The sequence below is a fragment of the Lithohypha guttulata genome (genome assembly GCF_036872675.1).
Source record: "Lithohypha guttulata strain CCFEE 5908 chromosome Unknown scaffold_4, whole genome shotgun sequence".
NCBI classification, from domain to species: Eukaryota; Fungi; Ascomycota; class Eurotiomycetes; order Chaetothyriales; family Trichomeriaceae; genus Lithohypha; species Lithohypha guttulata.
This window is the reverse complement of record NW_027042753.1, coordinates 2,509,268-2,532,814: the sequence shown is the minus strand read 5'-3', so window position 1 is coordinate 2,532,814 and position 23,547 is coordinate 2,509,268. Positions and strand designations below refer to the sequence as shown.

Sequence of the window (23,547 nt, the reverse complement as noted above, 5' to 3'; positions counted from 1 at the left end):
TAATCCTTGCTTCACAACGTCAAAGTTCCAGTCGCATCGCAATTCCATTCCCCATGTTGCAAGCTCCAAGTTTTTGTCTCTGAGGTTGACCTCTGCTTCGCCTACCCAGGTCGACCTTCAGATATTCTGCTGCCAATGCTCCGTGCAGGTGTTTAGCTTTTTTCTCCTACTCTCAAACGATTATTGCTATGTTGTTGAATGTTAGAACTGACTGATTCACCTTCAGCTGGTAGAAACTGACCGTCGCCATGAAGTTCCACAAGCTCGTGCCAGTATTATGCCTGGTGACTGTCTCATCAGCACAAGCCGATTTTTTCAGCTCCTTACTATCCGACGCACAATCCATATATACTGCCGTTACCTCGATATTGGCTCCTACAACAGCTTCCACGACAACATCTACAAGGGCGACATCAACTTCGAGTAGCAGCACTTCCACCTCCTCAACTTCCTCCACCTCATCGAGCAGCACCACCTCTGTTAGCAATGCTTCAATCACGCCTACACCAACCACAACTCCGTCTCTTACATCTGCGTCTACTTCGGTGGCAGCTGCGTCACAGTCAAGCTCTGCAAGCACTTCTGGGGGTGGCGGCGTAGATACGCTTCCTATCGTTCTGGGTTGCACGCTTGGAGCTCTTGCGCTTGCCGCTCTTTTGGCTCTGCTCTTCCTTTGCCATCGACGTAAGAGACGTTCTGCTAAATCGGCCAAGCACCGACCACTCTCACCAGACGATGATGAGATCAATTCATGGAGACATACGAGACCGTACGTCCGGTCAGAAAAGTCTCCTCTAGGACACACCGTGCCTATCGCAGGCACAGCTGCTACAGCTCCGTTGATGTCCGAGCGAAGCACTTTATATCCTGATCACCATCATCAGAATCCTTTTGTTCCAGTGCCACCACCAGCAAGAAGAACTCACTCTCGTGCCGGTCTACAAGACGTCACTGAATACTCTGCTCACCCATATTCTCCTGATCACTTCCCACCCCACAGCAGGCCGATGTTTGAACCAGCACAACACGATCGGGATAACCATCATGCCATGGCAGCTGGTCTGGGAGGGGCAACACTAGGAGGTCTAGCTGCTCACGCACGTGACAGACATGTGAGAAAACGATCAAGCAGCAGAGGACGACACACCGATGACAATCCGCGATATAGCGAGGCCGAACACAACACTCTACCCGAGGCTGCCACAGTGGACAGAAGGTCAGGAAGTGTTAGCAGAGCTAACGCGAAAGAGCCTTGGCCATTTATGGATGCATCACGAACGAGTATGGACGGTTCGACATCTCGCAGTCGGAGTCTCAGTGTCAACCACGAGCATTATATGACACCTGATCAACACCCTGTTGAGTCCATGCCTTCTTCATCTGGCTTTTTCAATGGCGCAGCCGCTGGGGGTTCTACGGGGCTGCTTGCTCCAAGAAGGACAGGAGGTCGAAGCCCACAACGAAAAGGTATATTGAAGAATACGACTTCACAATTTTCTACTTCGTCCTCCTCGTCTAACGATCGCACGTATTCGACACATTCAACGGTAAGCCCTGAAACTGAAATGGCAGATTCAGGTCCACATGAGCTGGAAAGTGCGATTATCCCACCATTGCCGGTACAACGTGAAAGACGAGACAGCGCTCTGGGTACTGCTGCTCCTATGGGTGCAGCTGCAGCTCACTCGAAGTTTTCAAAAAGTGGCAGTGAGAGTCCTAGATTATCCATGGTACCACCACCCATTCATACATCGGAGCCGAGCTATGACCCTCCTCATGTTCCAAGCCGAAGTCCTAAACGTCACAGTCTGGATCATCGTGCTCGCTATTCATCTGCAAATGAAGGTACTGTTGAACTTCCTGCACACTTCAACAGAGAAGCGACAGTTTCGCCTCCACTCGAACCATCAGCCGCCGAGCATGATCTGACTTCGCCAGTGTCTCCGATCAATACTTCACAGCCAGGATCATGGTCAAGAGCACAGGCCGAACAATTAGGCCTTGACCCTAACGGTGTAGCAGCCAAAACAGCAAGCCAGGAGAGCACGGCAGCTGGCTCAATATCGCCAGAAGATAAGTCGGACGATCCTAGTAATCAATCTTCGGGTCTCGTTTCAGCCATACAGAAGATCTTCAGCTCTTCGAACAGCGCCTGGAACGACCAGGAGGACACGACGAGTCAAATGCTGATCCGTCCCGACAACAACTACCACGATGATGTGGATCGTCGATATCGCAGTGTACCTCAGCGCAAGCCAGCACCAAGCAGATCATCCGTACAATCCCACAGCCAATATGGTGAAGTTAACCAGGCGAACGTGGATACGATACCAGGTGCATGGATGGAAGAAACAGCACCTCTGCAGCAAGCCCGACATCGTCCCAGTGGCGATTCCGCTCGTTCGCAACCGCCACAGTATCGATCACGAGACAATAGTCTAGGCCAAACCAGCATCAACGACTTTGCACCTACAGTCCCAACAAACATATCCTCAAACTCAACTCGCCCACGAGCACGATCCCGTCCCGGCTACGGCATAGGCTCCGGCGACCCATTCGACCTCGCTCGCGTCCGAACAGACTCATCCATGACCGGTCTCTCTCTCGCAAACTGCCACGAACCTGGCACCGACGCCTCTCCACGACCACACTCCTACCGTATCTCAACCGCCTCAAATCCGTATACCCACCAGGAACCAACACTTGCAGATCTCAGACGACAAGTCATGGCAGAAGACCGTGAGCGCGCACGACAATCTTGGAGGAAGTCGCAGTCTAGAGAGCGGAAGGATAGTGTTGGAAGATATGGTAACGATCAGGAGTTTTTTGATCTTGTGGATCAGACGACGGGGAGTGGGAGGTTTTATGCTGAGAGTGCTGGTGGCCAGAGAGGTGTTGCTCCTGTTGGGTGGGCTGTTTGAACAGCTATACAACTGTTGCATAGTAGCATTGCTTCGGCGCGGTCTAGTGGGTTAGGGCACAGCCTTGATCAGCTGTTGTTGTTGTTGTTGTTGTTGTTTTTTGATTCCCCACCTAGGCATTATGGATGATGGCACAAATTACGATCTACGTGAATATACGAACACGTGCAGATCATAGATGTCTATAATATGAGAGCATCTGAGACATAAAAGGACGTTTCTTTTCTTGACTATTAAATCACTACACCAAGCTGCAATCTTCACCTATTATCTTTCCTCTGCTTCTTCCTCGGCGGCTGTCCATTCACTTGAGCAGCGCTACCCTGCTGCTGAGCCTCTTTATATTTCTCCAGCATCGCCTCCGTCCAATCCAAAGCCTCTCGAAGCAATCTCTTCTCACCTACCCTTACATTCAACGCCATCCTAAGCCTCCGCCCAACACCACCGTCACTCGCCTCCCTCAACAACAGCCCGTCATCCACGTCCACACTAGTCTCATATTCCGCCATGCGCTTCCTTACAATCGCCTCTAACACAGTCAAAGTCCTATTCTTAACAAACCGCTTCTTATCTTCCTCCCCCGTCAGCCTCTTCTTCCTCATCTCGCCACTTTCTAGTCTTGTGACGAGCTCGCTAATTATGCTGACGAGTTCTTCTGGAAAGGCGGTGAATCTGGCTTCGGTGGTGCAAAGGCCGTATTCGTCTGGGTCGCCTGCTTCGCGGTCTAGGAGAAAGCCGTTTTCGAGGTCGAGTGTTTCGTAGTCTTCGGTTTCCGTGAGTTGTGATATGGTTTTGTTGAGGGTGTCTGCTGCTGTTGCTGCCGGGTCGTTAGGTATGTGCAGTGTCTCGCTAATTACAGTTTTGACTTGATCCCAGCTGATCTCGACGACATCGTACCTAGTGTGTTTTGGGCTCGTGTAGCCGTAGCGTCGTAATAGTTCTCCATTGGGGAGTGGTCCGTAGTAGTTTAAGACCTCTTCACCAGCTTTTATCTCTCGTATCGAGGTCATGGTTAGATTTTCCTCGCCGTGGGATAAGTGAGCGTTGAATTCTGCATCGGCGTTGAGCATATCGGCCATGGGTACCATGCCCATTGTCGAGGGTTTAGATCGGTCTTCTATCCATCCATCCTCGTTCTCTTGGTTGTCTTCGTCGTCATCGTCTGGTTGAAGGTCGAAGGCATAGGACATGATTAACGAGCCGATAACGTGACATTTTTCTAGTAGTTCGTCGTCAGTTAGGTGAGTAGTGTTGGCTGGGTAGAATATATCGGTATGCTTATTGACGAACGGTATCATTCGCTCCTGGAACATTCGATTTGCGGAGTCCTTGCCTATCTTCGATCGCATTGCGGACGCTTGCAGTTGGCTTAGTTCCTCTTCTCTCCAGAACATGAGCGTGTCGAAAGAAGATGGCTCTCGTGGCAGCACGTCGAAGTACGACGACCATTTCGAGGTCCTCTGGTGGAAAGACTCGTAGAGAAGAGTAAGGATGAGGTTTAACCAGGAGGTTGGTAATTCGGAACCAAGCTCATCTGAATCCTCGCCGTCTGCGCTGTTGCTGTTATCCAGCTGACTCGCGTCCTTCTGCACATCAAATAGTTCAGGAAGTTTCCTGGCAAGCTCTGAGGTGTCCTTACTGATGATACAGCTTCTAGGTATGGTGAAGAGATCTGTGTCTGGAGGAATGTCAGCCTTAGCTATTATGCCTCGGCCTGCTCCACGTTCTCTGAGGTCGACAATTTCTAGAGATGGATGAAAAGTCGTGCCTGGGTGTGAGTTGAACCAGTTTAGGAAAAGTTTGGTAGCGGTATCGAAGTCGGCTGAGGAACCCATGTTTTCAGCATGCCTGTTCTCGATTGACACGATCAGGCTATTCGCCCCAAGTATACGAAAGCCTCTTGAGCCACGGAGAGATATCTTCTAACCAGCAGTAACAGAGAAATATTCTCGAAGTAACCAGGAAACTTTTTACGGCGGGACATTCGAGCCAATACAGCATCTTCCTGCCGATGACCTGGCAACACGACAACGATAACCACTTCTACGAGGGACTTACGATAGAATACTACAGCATGTAGCGAGCGAAGAATTAGCGAAAGCAAGAGCTGTAGTGCATGATGGACAAATACCTGTTGATGAGGGTTCAGTAAGTGGGCAATCATGGAGACATGACTGAATAAGCGAAAATTGATATTCTCTTAAAATAGTCAAACAAAGACACTGACTCCGTGCGCACAATAAATAGCGAAGGCTCGGAAAAATGTTGTTCAACTCCTGCTCATTTGAAGGTTTTCATAACGCCGCAGTAGTTAAATATATGTATGCGAAAAGGCCCAAGTCGATACAGTCTCGCGAAATATCTCGTAGGGAATGTCGTGAATATGGTGGATAAGAATGTATTGCTGTTCTGATCAATTCCTCAGTAATGTTGTGTCGATGTCCATTGGGCGCTGGTAATCCTTCACCTAGCATCCAGCTGCAGTCCAAGTCGGATTGTCAGTCACAGTCCATATAGACTATGCCTTGGTTGCATTGCTGTAGGTTGGCAATTCCGAAGACTCGTTCTTAGAACTTGCCTTGCGGGCCCTGCGTCTCTCAATCCTTAGGTATTCCCGCACTGCTTCTCGGGCTATCTTTCGTCTCTCATCTTGCTCCCGCAGCTCACGCTCCTTGGTGAGCTGATCCTTGTTGCCAGTCTTCCAGCACTTCTTCCACTCTTTGAAGAACTTGGCACGAGGGCTCAAATTCCAGTCGCTTTCCTTCTCTTCCCTCTCCTTTGCTTTTTGGTCTCGCTTGGCTGTGTAGTACTCCTCATCCTCCGAATCAAGGAAGTCCTCCTCTTGGTCAGAGTCAGATTCTTCGACTAGTGGATTGGCTTCGGAACTTGCGATGCCGCCCTTTGCACGACGAGTCTTTTCCTTCGACCAATGCCGGGTGGCAGCAGCGGCAATGCATGCTGTAATCCAGAGAGGTGACGTGACAAAGAACAGGAAGAATCCGCACACGAAGATGCCGAAAACAGTATCCTCGTCCATTTTGTTTGCGGTTTCGATTGAAAAAAGTGTGAACTTGTGGTTGTTTTCCGGAAGAGGTAGGAGAAGAGCGAGGTAGTTGAATGTGGTGTTCATATGAGAGGAGAAATACGTAACGCTTGCCACGAAGATGTGGCTGTGCTTCGTGTCACGGGATCCGTCAATTGCTGCCTAGCTCGTGATTCTGCCTGCCTATTAATGACGCACGTTAATTTGAGATTGCGCTCGAACTTGCTTGCGTATTCGATACCAGCTCGATTGCTATGAAATATTCAATGCAAGTTTACATACCATTATCACACATCTTTCACATTAGTGAAGGGCACTTATTCGCTGAATACAACAGCTGTACAAAATCTTTGCTTGCCATATCTATAAATCGCACACGAACAATGACTGTTCGTCAAGCTTCGTGCTCGTCACTTCTATGTATCCTTTACATCTTTGTACACCCTAAACGTTCAGGTCACCATTCTTTAGAAGGAAGGTGTATTGAGGGTAAGTCCCATGAGACCACCACCGATGAGACCAGCGATAGGGATCGTCACCAACCAAGAGAGGAACAATAGACCAACTCGCTGCCAGTTCACTGCCTTGAACGTACCGTTGCAGAGACCGACACCGACGGTAGCACCAGTGATACACATAGATGTAGACACTGGAAGTTTGAATTGCGAGAAGAGAAGGATAGTGATGGCGGCACCCAATTCCATGGAAGAACCACGAGAAGGAGAGTGGTAAGTAATCTTGTTACCCATAACTAGAGCAGGTTAGCATGTGATTCTCGTGCACAGACGGAGTAAACTCACCCTTCATGATATTGTAACCATAGGTGATGAAACCAATGCAAATGGTCAAAGCAACAACGGCAATTTGCCAAAGTGGTACTGGTTCCTTAGCCTTTGCAGCATTACCAGTCGACCAGGCGGCGTACATGGCAGCCCAGACACCGACAGCGTTTCCGACATCGTTGGCACCGTGAGCGAACGAGGCTGTGCAAGCTGTAATGATCTGGACAAAGGAGTAGAGGAACTCAACCTCGTTTTCGTACTTTGGTGCATGAGCGTAGACACGATCCATACGACGACCTTCTGGAGTGCCCAAAACACCGACCTGAGCCTTGTGAATGTCATAGTAGAGACCATAGGTACAAGCAACGACAGGGTAGGCTGGCAGTCGACAAAGGAGAGCCTTCAAGTTGTGCTTCTCATAGATGGATCCAGCACCGAATGGGTGGCTGTGCAGCTGTCGCATAGCCCATCCTAATGGTCCTCGGTTCCTTCGGAGCTCAGCGTGATGACGTTCAGTTGCTCTCTTCAATTGTAGTTTGTAGTCAGCTTGGGAGTGACCAGGAGCAGCAGGGCCGTGCTCGACGTAGGCAAGTGAAACTCGGCGACCATCGGTAGGAGGAGTGCTAGCATCGATCTCGCTACCGCTGCCGGTATCCTTGACGGTTGTGGTAGTTTGTGGATTCTTGAGATCGGTCATTTGCTCAGAGTTGGCATCAGTCTCTTCGTCACCATCACCATGTTGCATGACAGCGTAGTTGGGAACCTTGGCCCGCTCAGCTCCGACAGGGACAGGTCGTCGGAACAGTAGAGGACCCTGCCAGATATCCCAGATTCTGAGGCTGTGGTCCTTGTTGATAACCTTGCAGTAGACATAAGGCATGAAGAAGAGCGCAGCCAGAGTGGCAAGTCCAACACCAGTACCAACTGAAACCGATGCAATGAAGTAAGCTGGCTTCTTGTCAAGGCCAAGCTTTGGCGAACCCTTGTATACGATCGACAAAGCACAGATCGTGCCTGCGATGAGGAAGAAGAAAGGCGAGCTGTAGACGGCCCATGGCACTGGGTTGCTACGCATGTGAACGACCAACTTAACCAGCATGAAGATAACAGATGCAAAGCCTGCTGAGATCAAAGGAGCCATGATCAGACCGCCGAAGATGGCACCAAGACCTGATCCCTTGTTCCAGCCCCACTGGACACCTTGGACACCAACAGTGGCAACACCAACACCTGCGATGGAGGAGACGAGGGAGTAGGTCGAGGAGACGTGAGCGTTGTGTCGAGTACACCACATAACCCAGATGGCGGCACCAGCAGATGCACATGTAAATGCCAAGAGTTGGACTGGTGCGTTGCCCTGGAAGGCTGAGATGGGGATGATTCCGTTCTTGATGGTGGAAGCTGTTCGAGCTCCTACAGCCAGTGCGCCTGTCATCTCAAAGATGAGACATAGAACCATGGCTTGTCTGTAGGTGACTGAGCGCGATGAGACACTGGTAGCCCAGGCGTTGGCAACATCGTTAGCACCATTGTTGTAGGCCTCAAGGAGCGCAAAGAACGTGCCAATGGCAAAGATGTAGGTGTATTCTTCGAGCACCATTTTGAAAGAAGTAGCTTGACGTCTGCTCGGGGCTTCTCAGAAGTTGTGTATCAAAGTAGTGGTCTCTCAACTCAATTTTCGAGAAAAGCGACCTATATACATCGCTTCCCATGTTGGCCATTCTCTTTTGGCGTAAAAGTGTTGCATCGAGCAAGATCCTCTTGTAAAACTGTGGATTTGCTTTTCGAAGAGGTTTTGGTCCTCTGAGGATTGAGTATTCACCCACGTGGGCTTCGGAAAAGCTGCTGTTTGGCAGACAACATCGTGTTGAGGAAGAGCCCGAAGCTGAGATGCTGGTAGCTTGGCAGCCAAGAGAGCCAAGAAAGACGGAGGATCCGAAAAAGCTTTATTCGCTCGGCGCCAGCAAATGTCCACCAATGATCGTTCAGTGAGAAACCCAACAGCCATTGACAAACTTTTTCTGCGAACATGATTGATTGCTTGGGCGCAGGCCAGACCTTGTGACGTTGGATCTTCTACCTCAGATAGGACAAGTGCTGTAGCTTGATAGCGACTCGAAATTCTGGAATGACAAAAACGTGAACCATGTCGAGCCCTAGAGCTCCATGGTGGCTTTCGCAAGTCAAGCACTATGATGCCAGCTTGCAGTGATCGAAGGTCGATCTAGGAACGATTTAATCCCAGTCTGACGATCTAGGTCCCTACCAGAAGCGCAGGTACCTTACTACAGTACTATTGACATCAGAGCAGGTTCTTCAGGTTGATTGCGCCATACAGTATCATGCTCTCGGTCAAGTCCATCCAGATCAGAAGAGAGATGCGTCTCTATATCACGACTGCAAGCTTTCGGCAGCAGAGGCCGCAGGTATCGGGATAAACGTGCAAGTCCTGCTTTGCGAGATAACTCCGCCGGACATCGTAGGCGAGCATTGATTAGCTGGGAGTTCACAGCTGGAGTTCAGTTCGGCTTCGCCTGCGATGGCTAATTTTGGATAGCAAAAATCCTTCCACCAAGACAAGAAGAAAGAGCCTGGAAGGTTGCAATGGTATCAAGTGCGTGTTAATAGGCGCATCAGAAGCAAGCAATCATCCAGATGGTGTGACCTTCGCAACGCATGCGGAAAGCGACCGATGGGGTAGACTTTGAACCATCAGCAATCGTGCCAGATGGGACAAGCCCTTGACCACAGATCTGATTTGGCTAACGAACTCAATCTCTTGCTTGGAGATTGGATGTTTGCAGGTACTCAACTGGACAAACATCGCAGGCAAACCGACCACTTTCCGAGTATTTGTACTGCTGTGACAGGACCAGCGTTGTGGCGAGCGCGTTCCTTGACGACTGCGATGAATGATCGGTTGAGTGCTGGGGCGCTGAACACAATCTCATCAATGGTAATTGCGGTCACCGGGTCACCTGCCACCCTATGCCAAGGGTTAGGGCACGACTGACGCTATTTACGTTGAGACTGCTTTGTCCTTTAGCCTGTGTTCGCTTTGTCTGCAAGCCTTTCAACCCCGAGTGTACGCTAACCTCATTGACGCCATTGTCAACCATATCAAGAACCAGTATAACGAAACGAAGCTCTCAAAGTCACACCAACCGCGTTAAAGTATGTATGCGCTCGAGCGTGATTACCACGCCATGAAGGGGCTAGGAGATGTGGCCGTACTGCACCAAAATCGGCAGACCCTCATTGAGGCTTGTATCAAATGTATATTCATCGGGTCTATACACATTGCTTGTGCAACTGGCAACCACTGTCCGTTACTTCGGTCCTGATTTATGTCGGCAAGTTACGAATCCCCGTCATAATGCTGCCATCTACGACAAGCAGTTTGCCGAGTCTCTCTTTACGGGCAAGACGATGCGCTCCTACGGGAAGCTGGTAAATTGTTCTGCAAAAGACCACGGATGTGTTCAAGGGAAGGTCTAAAGTAAGTTTCGGTTCTTGTCGGCCCTCATGTTGGTTGATAGCACATCACTGCCACAGTGACCATTCAGCACAAAATGAATATTGGACCTCGTGGTACACACGACAAACGCGACGTGGATGTAAGGATGAGATGAAGTGTAAGTTAAATTTTGGTTTAGTGAAGGTTTCACCTCTTTGTGTATGTTCACTGCAGACAAATGCCGGTCGAGTGACAACGGAAGCGCGTATCGTTGCGACTTCACAACACTTCACTGACCCGCGTGCCACTTAACATCGCTTTCGAGTTCGTCTTCAGTACGCATCTTTCAGAATCTTCCTGACATATCTTGTTTCGTCATCATCCAGTATTTTGTCGTGGCACAGTCGTCTCGCGAGCAATTACAACATTGAGAAACACGATCTTCTCGAACCTAGCAGTACACAAAATCCACCCGTCTCAACAGATTCGAGATGTCATACACTCAGAACTCTAGTTCTACTACAAACTTCTACGTTTCCACGTTCCAGGATGAGAACGACCAAAGCAACGTTTTTCACCACGAGGCAAGGCTACCACCAAATCAAGAGAACGAACATCTCCATGAGCCTAAGGAATCCTTGTACAGTAATGTCTCTCTCTTCCTAGACCATTTACTCTATCCACCACGAACTTTGCCAGAGCCACAACCCTTTTCAGCACAACGATTGTTGTCGAGATTACCAGCAGTGGCATCAACGCTTCCCAATGTATTCTCCTCTGGCCCAGCGACCTTCGGAGGCTCTTCTACACATACACCGTCCGAGGCGAGCTTATACGCTCCAAGTCTGAGTCAGCCGCCATTGCAGCACAAAGAAGCGCACTATCTTTCACAGGACGCTCACAGTCTTGCCTTAAGTCAGAAGGAGAACGGAACCCGAGACACTGTCAGCCCATGCTTAGAGGCATCACTCTATTTCGCCATTATCAATATGCATGAAGACGAAGTCTGTCAGGTCCAAAACCTACCGGCACGATTCAATGGTTTCCCAATTATACTGGAGGAAATGACAGACTTCGCAACGATGAGGATTTTTCAAGAAAAGCATTTCGGCAACACCTACCGTTCATTGGGACTCTCGATAGAGGATATCCACGGCTATGGCATAGGTTACTACGACCCAGTGTTAGGATCCTCATCGCAAGTCTTTACGAGCACTGAACGCGCTTGGAGGAAATGCCTGAATGACATCAACAGCCTCTACCACACTTTTAGAAGTTGTTTACAGCCTACGAGCTGTCTCTTCTGCAAACATCAGCCACGAGTGTACACCTTTTTCGAAGCTGAACGTATCAGGGACGTCCTCTTGAACAATGTTCGCCCAAGCGCCGAGCTACAGTATCACGATGCTTATGACCCAGAGCACGCGCAGGGACTGGGCACCCACCATTGGTCTCACTATATGCGGTACAATAATATTTGCCAGGAAATAGACGTGACCAATGGTGCTACTCAACCTGAGTTGCAGAACTTTGGTCTGCCGGGGACTACACAGCTATACGCGCCGCTGGCAATCACACCTCCAAGCAATTACAACCAAGTCCTAACGTATGTCGAACCTTCCCAGAACAACCTCATCGCGCTGCCGTTCCAGCCATCACTCGGCGCGAACGGGATCGCACCGCCCCTCCAAGACCTGCCGCAAGGAGTAGATGAGGTACGCGGGCCTTTGGGCAGACGCCTTGTCAATCCAGACACCTACAACAAGCCGCCTACCCAGAAAGATTACTCGAAGGCTGCAGAGCAACCCAAGGGTTCCACGAAGCGCGATGAAGATATGTGCTTAACTTGTATCTATCACGGCCGCGGCTGCAAGGGTACGGAATTGGTCATGGTCAAGGGCAAATATCGTTGCCCATGCTGTGCCACCAAACGCGCCGACAACACGGGCATGCGAAGGTGTTACTGGCGGAACGAAGCGGCGGGCATCAGAACTTATGAGGATGCCAAGGCCGCGGATCCTCACAAGTTCGTCAACGAAGAGAATACTAGGGGAGGCAAACTGGCTCGCGCGCAGAAGCGGCTGAAGCAGAAGGCCGAAAGGGCAATCAAATCTGCTACCAATGACGCTTTGATGACGGACCAGTAAGGGAAAATAGTTCACCAACAGCAAGGAATGTGAGGTTCAGATGATCGGGCATGCGACAACCTCACAACAAGAGGCGCATTATGCAGGAACTACGTGTGTAGGCTTGAGACGTATATATTGGACAGCATAAGGTGACAATTCTCTGCGTGCTATAATTCGCAACGGAGAGCTAAGTGACCACGATCGTGTTACCGGGAGGTCTACTGGCAGATGATATATGAAAACGCCATGGGATGTCTTGTCAGCAAGGGACAGGTATTCAGTTGGCAACAAGAGTACTTTGATGAACTTCTTCCTAATGTCGATCTCGTTGCTCTTTGCTTTTTCTTTTCGCTTTTATCGAACCACGTTCTTATCTAAGTTGATCCAGACGATTGAAGATATTGAAGAAGTCCACCCTCCTTGAAACTTTGTTATAACGCTGAGGAACAGCTCGACCTTCGTGCAAACATAATGGCCGAAGTCTGCAAACTCCGGACGATCCTGCCCGATCGTGTACAGAAGAGGACTTGCCTAATTAGCCATCATAATTGTCCCAGCTGAACCGAGTGGATGATTCCTGCGTCCCAGACTAGCCCGTCTACTACAACATCAGGGTTGTGGCACCCAGCGTTACATCCATATCAGGTGAGGCAACCCATCTTCGAGAGCGGCGACCAACAAGTGGGAGCTAGAGAGCAAAGAACAGAGCTTTCTTAAAGCGCCATTGTAGGCCGCAGGACAACTGCAGGACTAGAGCGATCTAACTTTGCAAGACGAGACCGAGCGCAAGCGTGAGTCGAAGCATAATGGTTGAGCTTGTTTTCGCGTCAATCCACGGTTGACGACTTCAAATACACAATCGAAATAAATGCCGTTATGCCTGTAGAGTAATATCATGAACACACCTTTAAGGCGGCCATAAGGTGGTGCAGCTGCTGGACCGAGATTCAAGAGCTGGTCTTCTTGCTGATAGCAAAAAATCCTCAGGCGGGCTTCAAGAAGTACAGATGACTGTTGCAAGTTCATGCAAGATCAATTCGGGTGGAAGCAACTCACGTGTTCATGGTTTGCTGCATTTGCTGTGACGAGAATCTATTTTCAAGCACAAATTACCAAGCTGTGCAAGATTGAGACTCATTTCGGCAGGAAATTTACTGACACAAGGCGTCCTGGGTATGTACTGTACCAAGCAATCAAATTAGGCCGTATTTGGCAAGACCGACAGAAGATGTGAACGAAGAAGCGGCATCATGCAGTCTAACGAAGCCAGCAGAGGCTGGGACTGCCACCTTCGGTCGAAAGCGCACAAAAGGACGCTGTTGAGATATCCTCACCGCAACGTGTCTTCTGCTACCAAACTTCGTTGCGTTGCATCGATCTTCGGCCCTACCGCACGATGAAACTCGTATCCATTACTTGGCGTGCGAATGTTCTTTTGTTTGGTGCCTGTGGAGTGATGACCAAGGCTGTTATGAACGTGTCATAGGACATCAGCGAACGTGCTATTCACGACAGGCTAGCTGTTCGTACCCAGCGTGCTATAGTTAACAATTTTTTAATCCACGATTGCACTGTACCTGATTCTTACAAGCTTCCTGCGCATCCAGTTGGTGGTGGCAGAGACGACCTGCACTCCAGGCTGAGGCTCCTAGATAAACAAGACTTTACTGGCCGTGAGTAAGTAATCTTGCAGTAATAATGCGGTCGGTGGTGCAAGATCTTAGTCTCCATACGAGTTTCAGCTGTCGTGCAGGAATACGGGTCAGAACACAATAGTCATTGTATCTGGCCCCCTCCCAGCTGTCACTGTGATGATGATGGAATCCTCGAGCTCAGTCAGTACTAGACTTGCTAATCGAAAACGAATCTTCTTTCAACGCCCTTTAATTCCGCCGTTTACCGAAGCCTTGTCAGTACATATTCATTGTCTAGAGCCTTTGGAGACCTAAGGATGAGATCGGTTGACGATAGGCACGTCTCATAGTAATGCGCAAGGTGGACGATAGACTTTACTTACATACCCAACCATACTTCATGCAACCTCCTCCTGAATCTGTCCAAGCGATGCAGCTGTCCGTATAGATCCAACCTTGTGGTGCCTGAAACACCGCATCGTGTATGGTGGTTGAACGAGTCAGTCGACACGACTCCTACCTCTTTGACGAACGTGTTCCGTTTCATGCGCACGGTTTCGAGCCCGAAGCACGACGTCTAGACACTAAATAGCGGGTTGTGTCAGGGTAAATCCGTCGGACGTAGAAGCCTGGTTCGCATTGAATCCAAGCACAGGTACCACGGTGTCAAGGTTGATAAAGTAACGATGAATACAGAGGTTGTATAATTTTGGGAACAATTTAGTCATCCACTAAGCAGTCTCCACGCTAATTTTGTCTGCAACTTGAGTGGTCTAGTTGTGATTGAAACCGAAGCGCCCCTTGTACTGAGCTGCGTTTGCTGATTTAGTGCGTGTTCTAGTTGTCTCTGCCTGGGTCCAAGTGAAACCGATCAGCGAGTAACTCTGGCGGCTCTGTGAGAAGCCGTCATCAGCAGTAGCTGAGGGAGTGCTCAGCGAGGAACACGACCGATGTCGTGCAGAGACAGGGAGTTGACGTGGATCAGTGCGCTTCTAGACAACTGCTGGCGTTAAGTGATCCATTGTGCCGGGTTGAGAGAGTGATGCAGGGATAGGGAAGAGCTAGTGTTCTGGCGGTGGAACCTGTAAGAGCAGCGAACGCTAGAGTCAAATTCGCGATTAAGCGACAGTGGTTACGAGGTGAGGAAGGAGGCTTGTGAGGCAGACCGTGTTATTTTTGCTTTTGAGTAGCCACTTCCTGCTCGTCCTTCAAGTTGTCGGTCACTGCGGAGCTTGGAGACACACCATGTATCCGTCTTCCACCCAGCATGCTCCATAATCGTCGGTACAGCTTCAGCTGCGCAATGGCGCATTCACAGTATGCCTTTTATGTCTCCGAGTTGTTGCCAACAATCGCCTGCACGATCAAGATGGGGTTGGCATCGCCTTTCCTTCCTGGGACCTAATTCTGCTCTTGGAACATTACAAGCATCCACCTACACATCCTGGTTCGCCATGCTCTGCATCAACCATGACCAAAGCTCAAGGAGGCTTCTACCCTTGTCCGCCCTATGGTGTTACTAAGGTGTTGTTACCGGTTGAGCCGATTTCGAAAACGGAGAGATCCTGTTATGGCCATCGACAATGGTAGGCTGGATATAAGTTCTGTGAGGCCACCCTACCTTGCCCTGGGAAGGATCGACATCTGGTGCCTCAATATACAGATATTTAGCCCTTGACTTTCGGTATCGCCAGGCTTGCTACCTGTCCGCCCTGTTCTACCTGATCATTGCCCTTATACGTGTTGACAACCACTCGGACACGGTATATTCTTCCAAAATCTCGTCATGCAGCGCTCAAACTCCCACTCTTCTACGCAACAGCAGTATACCCCGCAAACGAGTATATCAAGGTATTCTGCCGCACACAGCACGAGCTCTGCCTTTAGTGCTTCTGCCAATCCGAACGAAGACTGGACCAAGATATCAGATTTAGCAGAACGACGAAGAATACAGAATCGAATTGCTCAGGTAAGGTGAACCACGACGTAACTTTACGATGTAGACTGACAAATCTAGCGTAACTACCGCAAGAAGCTCAAGCGCAGATTGGAAGATCTGGAACGGAAAGCAGTTTCAACTTCGCCAGAACTCTGTCATGCGGACTTGTCAACGTCTTCACAGAAAGAGAGCACAAAAAACCTAGCCGCTGCAGCATCCAGAAAGCATAATTCTCGAACTTCCAGGGCGTCAAGTACAACCTCACAGGACCAAGAGTTATCACCCAAGCTATTACCTCTTGAGGACCCATTCGCCAGCATGACTATGACAGAGCAACAATATCATTTCCTCGCACCAGGTCCATATACGTTTTCTGGATATCCTTCAGGTACTGATTACTTTGACCAAAATCTCTCGTTTTGTGACGTGTCGCCAATACCTCAGGTGTACAGTGAACCACAGATAACCAACGATTACACACATCTGTTACCACCATCGTTACCTTTGATGCATGAGGGCAGTCTCTTGAAGCGAGATCCGTACTCAATGGATGAAAATTTCTTGAGCCCTTTCGGCATGAGTTATGCTACGTTGGTTGGGGCGGAGGCCATGTCACAACAAGCCAACTATGAGCTCTCATCAAGGGTAAATACAATCAGTTCTTTTTTACGTCAATACCCTCATAGTCGATAAATCAATGATTTTGTCACCAACCAAAGCTCTCTTTGTTTAGCAGAATACTGACATGCTGCATGTAGGCGTCTTCCTCTTCTGATGGCTGGTCAACAAACCAATCCCGAGAAAATTCGCCTCCTCATTTCATACAACCGATGACACCTGTATCACGGTCAACATCGCCAAATGTACAGCTTTTCGACCAGATTTGGCAGTTGTGACAGAGTCTGAGCGGGATTTGAGTTAAGACTGGTTGGTACAGACTGGCATGCCACGTCATTGTATGAGATGCTCAACTTCGCAGCGCAATCATCACTAGAAAGGGCATGCAGAGCAGAACCGCACACGCCCCCCAGCGAGAGTATGAAGCAAAGGTCACCAGTTTTGTGCTCTTTGTTGAGACTTATCAATGTATATCTCACAGCTCATCATTAGTAGAACGGCAAGCCAGTCCAGAATCATACAACCTGTTTAGGTCTCAATAAATCAGGTTCAGAAGGCGCTGGAAGCCGGACGTAGATTCATATCGTGGTACAAAGCGTGACCTCCTGTCACACTATACAATATTCACAGGTTGTTACCTTGTGGTGACTTCTTGAGGTTGACAAACGCTTCCCAAGACCAACGCGTTACGTGTGGTAGATTTTGTGCTCCACATGCGCGCTCAATGCTCCACCACCTTCTACTCATCTTGGCAGGAGGTGATCTTCAAACGTAAATGAAGTAAGTACCACTGCACGTTCGAACGTTCTAATGTCGCAAGGCTTTGTCCAGCAAACAGTGCCGACGAATTCGTTGTAATGCATCCTAGTCAACTTCCATCGAAGTCGTGAATCAAGAAGGAAAATTGTCTGCCTCAAGAGACACATAGCCTCATTTATACTTGTGGCGCACATTGCGACAACGATGACCTCTTCTCGACTTCAATCCTCTCACCGGTTGTTTGGTGGCAAAGAGTACGCTTCTCGCATTTCGCAAGGGAACAGCTAATGACGACTGTCATCAAGAGGTTGGAATTCAGACGACTGGACGTCCAGTGATGATAGAGTCCGAGGAGGCAGTTCCCAGGTCAGTTGTACAGCCAACTAAACTTTGCCCAAAATCTATCCAGCACGAGGATGCTTCATCAGGTAGCACTTGGAATATATACGTCGTTCCGAGGCGTTCACGAATTCTTTCTCATCAGGATTTGTGTTTAGTCATACCTTACGATCACGAACGACTATGCGATCTTTCACGGAACTCTTGATATCGAAACTCTAGGTGGTGCAGGTTTTGCCTCCCAAAGAACCACAGGTGACGATCGACATTGGGATCTTTCCCACTCTGCAGGTCTCGAGCTTCTTGTGAATCTATTCGAAAGTGATGAGAAGAGCTACACCCTGATCCTGAAGGATACCTTGCTGCCGCCATCAGATGGAAGAGAACAATCTACTACATCGTGGGAGTACGACTTTAGCAAGGAAGATGCACATGTCTCTAGCGATGATGCGAAGCTAGGGTCGTTTTATGTGTCTTGGGACATGCTGAAGCCAACGTATCGTGGTCGTCCCTGCGACGACGCTTCTGCATTACGGAAAGACGACATTAGACGATTCAGCATTATGTCAAGAAGGTATTTACTCACAACTGGAGAAATTAAATCACTGCTGACAATGATCTCAGCTTTTTCGGCACTCAAGCTGGGGACTTCCGCTTGGCCATTGTTGCCATCAACCAGGTAGCTCAATGAATGGATGCACAACTTCTCACTAGTCTACCAAGATTCGTCGACCCAGGACATGCCGTTCTAATGCATACAGAAAGTTTGGTTCATTGAAGGCGTTCAGCAGAAGCAGGAGGCCTAATGCAAACATCATGGTAGAAGCGTAAGTCTCACACGAGCATTTACTTCGAACAGTCTGTGACGCAAGATGCGCAAAAGCCAATGCCATCACACTAAGAGGATTCAGTGCAGGCCCGGTTCAATGCAATACTGCCAGTCAAGGCTGAGGTGTCCCTATCGAAGCCTTTGATTTGAACGAGCGCTGGGGATATTCAGGAATACTCGAGCTACGAAGATGACCTTCCAGACACCTGTTAGGTCATGACCTTGTCAGGAACTCAGAACAGCAGACCATTTGAATTCACTTCCAAGGTATCTGAGTACTCAGCACGATTGGTAAGTCCTCGAACCGTACTGCGTGACGCTGCATCCGCGAAGAAGCCAACAGCGAGTCTAGACCTTGCAGTTATGTAACCAAACACGAGATTAAGCGATTCTTTTGGCTGGGTGTGATTGGCAGCTGTCGGTCGCAAACGGCATTTCCGCCCCACGGACTTTGGACGCGGGCACTTTGTGTCGTCCTCGAGACCCATGCGGGCTGTTTTCAACGCAGCTCGACAAACTCTGTTGACATCAGTATCAGTACATCCTCATGTCCTATGTCTGATACCTCCATATCGCCGCAGCAGAAGAATGCCAACCGAGACGCCAAGCCAAGTCGGTGGTGATGCATCTCTTCTGCAGCAAATGGTCAGTACTCGAAACTCGAACTTACACAAACGTCTGAACTTTGCGATGCATGCAGCAAAGCATCAACAACTCAGCCGTTCTATCGTGTTTACAAGCGAGTGGCTTGCAGTAGACATTGCTCCCAGCACATGTTTAACGTCTTGTCGCTCAAAAGCAAGGAAGTTATGCAAACCTCTCGGTTAATGTTTTCAGCTCTTTTTCAGCTCGGCTAGCCAGCGAACCACGCATCTGGGCTATTTTCTGCACCTCGCATTTTTCTTGTTTCCCTAGGAAGAAGCGGTCAACCCGACCTCTTGTTCGACAAATGTCATACGACCCTTCCAGCCATTACCACAATAAGACATACAGCTGTTACTTTCCGTCGGCTGCGAGCGCTGCGAGCAGTTAGACAATGTTCGTGCGTCGCTCATGCAGCCTGTGATGAAGTGACCTATAGGAACATTTTACATTCGGTTTAGCTTCTTGGCACTGCATGTGTGCTCGCTTGTTGGGTCGGCTCCTGCATGTGGTAAAGCAGCAAGAAGAAGTGTTCGTTTTCGAGAGACCTTTTGCTTCCATTGCTTGGTGGAAAGCAAGATGGTCTATTCTACTCGAGTATCGTGGCAGGTACGGAGGACGAGGCAAGAAACTCATGCGCCAAATTGGACAACTTTTTAGCTCGCTAGTGCTAAAACTACAAGCACTAAGTGACTGCTCAAGATGGGCACACAAGATACAATACCATTGAACACGTATGGAAATAAAATGTATTGGCTGTGCTTGACGATGCAGGGCTCTGCGAAGTATGGTCATAATGCACTCCTCACTGAGCATTTCTTGGACCACACAGCGATACAACGAGTAGGGCTCCTAGTCCTCACCGTTGACATTCATGTCACCAAAAACTGACAGTGTATCGAAAAGAGAGAATCTAAGGCTGCGCCTAAATTCAGAGGAGAGTTGAGCGACGAGTTGAAGAAGGTTCACTTCAGTAAAAAGTCTTCATTAATTGGTGACGTGCTTCAGCAATAGGCAAAACAATTCTGGGGAGGTGTGAGAGCTCATATCTTGATGCCTTCAATGTTGTCGTGACCATCTGGGAGGGGCATTATCGGGTGTTGGTATCGTCGACCTCACCATGAACAAATTGGACATGAACGAGCTGTAATTTCTGCCAAACCGCTCCATAAATACTTCGAGGCATGGAACTCTTCTTTGCAAACAGCAGCTGAGTCATCTTGAAATAGATGTCAGCTTCTGATGGCGTTCGAATGTAGTTGGACTTCTTTCGTGCTTCTGATTCGATTTCTCGAAATATCTGGTCGACCACGAGCTCGGACGTCGTTTCTGGTCGTTGCATTGTACTGCTATCGTCATCTTCATCGTCGTCCTCGTCGTTGTCGTCGTCCTCGTCTGTGGTGGTTCGATCATCTCTTTCTTGTGCTTCCTCACATGCCAACCCAGGCTTGCCCTTCAAGTCGTGACATTCAGGCTGAGGTACAGCTTGCGGTCCACGATCGGTGGGTACTGGCAGGGCGATCGCGTAAGTTAGTTGGGGTGACGACCGGTGACCCTTTTTGGCGAGAGCACGAGCTTGCCGACCAAGTCGCGAATTCTTCGGGTTTCGTATACCTTTATGGAAGACCTGGGCATCTTCGTAGGTGAAGACGTTATTCTTGGCGTCTTTCCAGTAGCAAGCCCTACCGCAGTGTGCACTTCCCTGCGGCATGCAGGTCTCACAACGATACGTGGTTTTGTTTCTAGCCACACGTTTCTTGAGCACAGTGCCGGTACAAGCTCTGTTGTTCTTGATGCAAGTCAGACACTTATCGCCAAGTTCCTTTATACCATTCTGCGGCTGCTCTACAGCGTCTCGATAGTCGTGCAGAGCCTTCCGCTTTAGAGGTCGACTGCCCTCCACGAAAAGGCGGTGGTGCTCGGCTTTCTGTCGTATCGTCAATCGTCCAGTTGAGGACAAGTGCTGGGAATCGAGAGCATAGAGAGGATCTGCAGGGCTGAATAAAGGTCCGGACGAAGCTGGAAGTTCTGAAGCGGGCCGTACACTCAATCCAGCATGCTTGATAGAATCGTGAGGCTCGGTCTCGCCTGTAGCTTCTTCTCGATCTGTAGACGGATTGGCTTGTGAAGTCGGAGAATGTACTGCATATTACCATCGTTGTCAGTGGGTGCATCTAATGTTTGGTGGCTGGGACCAGAGAAGGAGTATGCATCTGTCTCAGTAGAGTGACCAAAGCAATCACTATTGAAACGGACGTGCTGCATATTGCTCGAAGCAATACAGTGCAGGATGCAGCAAGTCTTTGCTCGCGAACAAGAACAAACATACTGACCTTCAATAGCAAAATTTCGTTCCTGCTCGACTGCGTCAGGCTTTATCGCCATTCCGCGTACCTTGTTTTCAATGTCAGACATCTTGATCTGAAGCTGAGGACTGACTACAACTCGAGTACAAATTGAATTCACAAACTCGCTCTGGAAAGGGAATGTAGTTGGGGAAAGGTCTTGCAAGAAATGTAGGGCTTTTATAGCTGTCCATGGTAGTGCTTGTCACCGGCAGCGGCACGCCGAGTAGGTCAAACGGGGCAGCCCAGTCGCAGTTGCGAGACAGCGATTGTACTGTATCTACGTGGGCACACTGCCAACACTTTCAGGGGCCATGGCCCTATGAAGCCATCATCGTACCGTATGTTAGTGACAGTGGTTTTGAGAATTAGCTGTCGAATAAGGGGCGCAGTAGCGGCGAAGACAAACTGAAGACGCCTTCTGACAGTAAATCTTATGTGGGTTGGTCAAGCGAGCCATACGACGAGCGTGTCGCAAGCTGTGGCTATGGTCAAGGTTCTGTTTGCAAGAGGAAGTGTTTGGTTTCAGATCAACGATGCCGCAGACTTCTTGATCGTGTCCAGGTTATATCCCAGGAAGAGAATTGGCTTGCGCACTCAACTGGTAAGAGTTCAAATTTTTTAAAGAAAGAGAGCTGTTCAGAGCCCTCTCTATACTCAGAACAATACAGCTAGTTGTGGTGAACCTGCTTTTTATTGAAACAACATATTTGATATTTAGCTTTGTGAAATTTGAACACAGGACGCAATAGGACGCGGTCTTGTTTTATCAGGCTTCCTGAGTTATGCAGCAGGTAAGAAATTTCAGTGTCAGATATAAAGACTTAGGCGAAGAGCAGGACATAGTTGTTGGCATGAATCGTCGGCGACAATCAATGTTGCGATGTTGGCAGACATATTTGCTCTCTTTGGACACTAGGACGACAAGAACGAAGGATGAAATCGATTTTGCGATATCAAAAGAACAGCTTATTGCCAATAGTTCTCATTTATGCCTGACCGTATTGAGTGCCCGAGGCTCGATCTTCAAGCATGCCTAGAATGACTGAATGGGCACAGCATTACGGAGTGCCGTTGGGAGGACCGGGTGTATCACCGTACGGAATTAGCGAGAGCGGCAGCTAAGCTCGAAATGGTAAACTGCAATCTTCGAGTATAGACATTGCATTTTTTCGTAAAATGCATGCCACTTTGACCATGATGACATCTCAAAGTTCCCTGCTTCCGATTTCCTATGGTTATCTAGGCACAATTCCATGCGTACGAAGACACAGCATTGCCAAACTTCAAAGATGAACAAGGATGCACTGAGCCGGGTCCATAAAGATGTGTTACCTATGCATATATAGCTTGACCTCTCTGGCAATTGCAAAAGCATAAATTACAGCACGATTCAGTACTATCCTTCTGTCTTTCGACGGCGATCAGAATCGAACAAGACTCGAGACTGCCAGAATTCGTGGGTTCTGTTTGATCATTCGATCATCGAGAGCTCGGTGCGTCCGCCTGCAATTTATTCAAGCTTCTTCTGAGGCCGGCGGTGACCGCTCTTGCCACTTTTGCCAAGATACCAAGACACACCAGCTGCAAAGCTCTACGCTGTTGTATCTTGCAATGACTTGCTTGTCCTTGTGTTAAGCTATATCCACAGCCGAATACTTGCTTGGCCGAAACAGTTTCGGCCAATGACCATAACAGACCACTGTCGATCTGTACAGGGCAAACATACCCCGTATCCGTTCATGCTACCCAAGGATCTATCACCAGCCTATCTAGGTTAGCTCAACGATCATGGTCGCAAGAGCATTCTTCATAATGTCGAACGCCATTGGGCCACCTGATACGCAAGGCGATATTACGTTGTTGCAGTTGCTATCAGAATCAAGATTCCATATTGAGCTTCATGAGGAAGGTGCGGGAGGCAAGAGCCCTCGTGCTTGCGTACTTAATGGAGCTCATATCTTGATCTCGTCCGGGATGGTAACTCGTCATCCGCAATACTGTGGACAGTGGTTGTCCCTCTCATTCTTTTCTCATCGAAATCAGCTCTGCCCTTGACGTCCATATTCTTTATAAGAAGCGTCACGCGTTGACATATCGTTATATCACA

At 49.0% G+C, this 23,547-nt stretch overlaps 7 protein-coding genes across 7 annotated transcripts; 3 read left to right on the top strand and 4 right to left on the bottom strand.

The window, feature by feature from the left end:
* Window positions 1-248: 248 nt before the first annotated feature.
* Window positions 249-2,921, top strand: LTR64_006078 (uncharacterized protein; the record flags this gene model as incomplete). The annotated part of the gene is made up of 1 exon (XM_064900413.1): window positions 249-2,921. The coding sequence occupies one exon, from the start codon at window positions 249-251 to the stop codon at window positions 2,919-2,921; it is 2,673 nt and encodes an 890-aa protein (XP_064753725.1).
* A 260-nt stretch (window positions 2,922-3,181) lies between these two features.
* RMS1 (Ribosomal lysine N-methyltransferase 4) lies at window positions 3,182-4,756 on the bottom strand (the record flags this gene model as incomplete). Its single annotated transcript, XM_064900412.1, has 1 exon — window positions 3,182-4,756. The coding sequence occupies one exon, from the start codon at window positions 4,754-4,756 to the stop codon at window positions 3,182-3,184; it is 1,575 nt and encodes a 524-aa protein (XP_064753724.1).
* A 683-nt stretch (window positions 4,757-5,439) lies between these two features.
* On the bottom strand, window positions 5,440-6,249 carry LTR64_006076 (uncharacterized protein; the record flags this gene model as incomplete). Its single annotated transcript, XM_064900411.1, has 2 exons — window positions 5,440-6,126; window positions 6,247-6,249. The coding sequence occupies 2 exons, from the start codon at window positions 6,247-6,249 to the stop codon at window positions 5,440-5,442; spliced, it is 690 nt and encodes a 229-aa protein (XP_064753723.1).
* Window positions 6,250-6,431: 182 nt separating this feature from the next.
* LTR64_006075 (uncharacterized protein) lies at window positions 6,432-8,346 on the bottom strand (the record flags this gene model as incomplete). Its single annotated transcript, XM_064900410.1, has 2 exons — window positions 6,432-6,715; window positions 6,765-8,346. 2 exons carry the CDS (start codon window positions 8,344-8,346, stop codon window positions 6,432-6,434), a joined length of 1,866 nt encoding a protein of 621 aa, XP_064753722.1.
* Window positions 8,347-10,694: 2,348 nt separating this feature from the next.
* Window positions 10,695-12,350, top strand: LTR64_006074 (uncharacterized protein; the record flags this gene model as incomplete). The annotated part of the gene is made up of 1 exon (XM_064900409.1): window positions 10,695-12,350. The coding sequence occupies one exon, from the start codon at window positions 10,695-10,697 to the stop codon at window positions 12,348-12,350; it is 1,656 nt and encodes a 551-aa protein (XP_064753721.1).
* Window positions 12,351-16,223: 3,873 nt separating this feature from the next.
* On the top strand, window positions 16,224-18,312 carry LTR64_006073 (uncharacterized protein; the record flags this gene model as incomplete). Its single annotated transcript, XM_064900408.1, has 3 exons — window positions 16,224-16,550; window positions 17,780-18,195; window positions 18,246-18,312. 3 exons carry the CDS (start codon window positions 16,224-16,226, stop codon window positions 18,310-18,312), a joined length of 810 nt encoding a protein of 269 aa, XP_064753720.1.
* Window positions 18,313-20,182: 1,870 nt separating this feature from the next.
* Window positions 20,183-21,507, bottom strand: LTR64_006072 (uncharacterized protein; the record flags this gene model as incomplete). The annotated part of the gene is made up of 2 exons (XM_064900407.1): window positions 20,183-21,198; window positions 21,426-21,507. The coding sequence occupies 2 exons, from the start codon at window positions 21,505-21,507 to the stop codon at window positions 20,183-20,185; spliced, it is 1,098 nt and encodes a 365-aa protein (XP_064753719.1).
* Window positions 21,508-23,547: the final 2,040 nt, after the last annotated feature.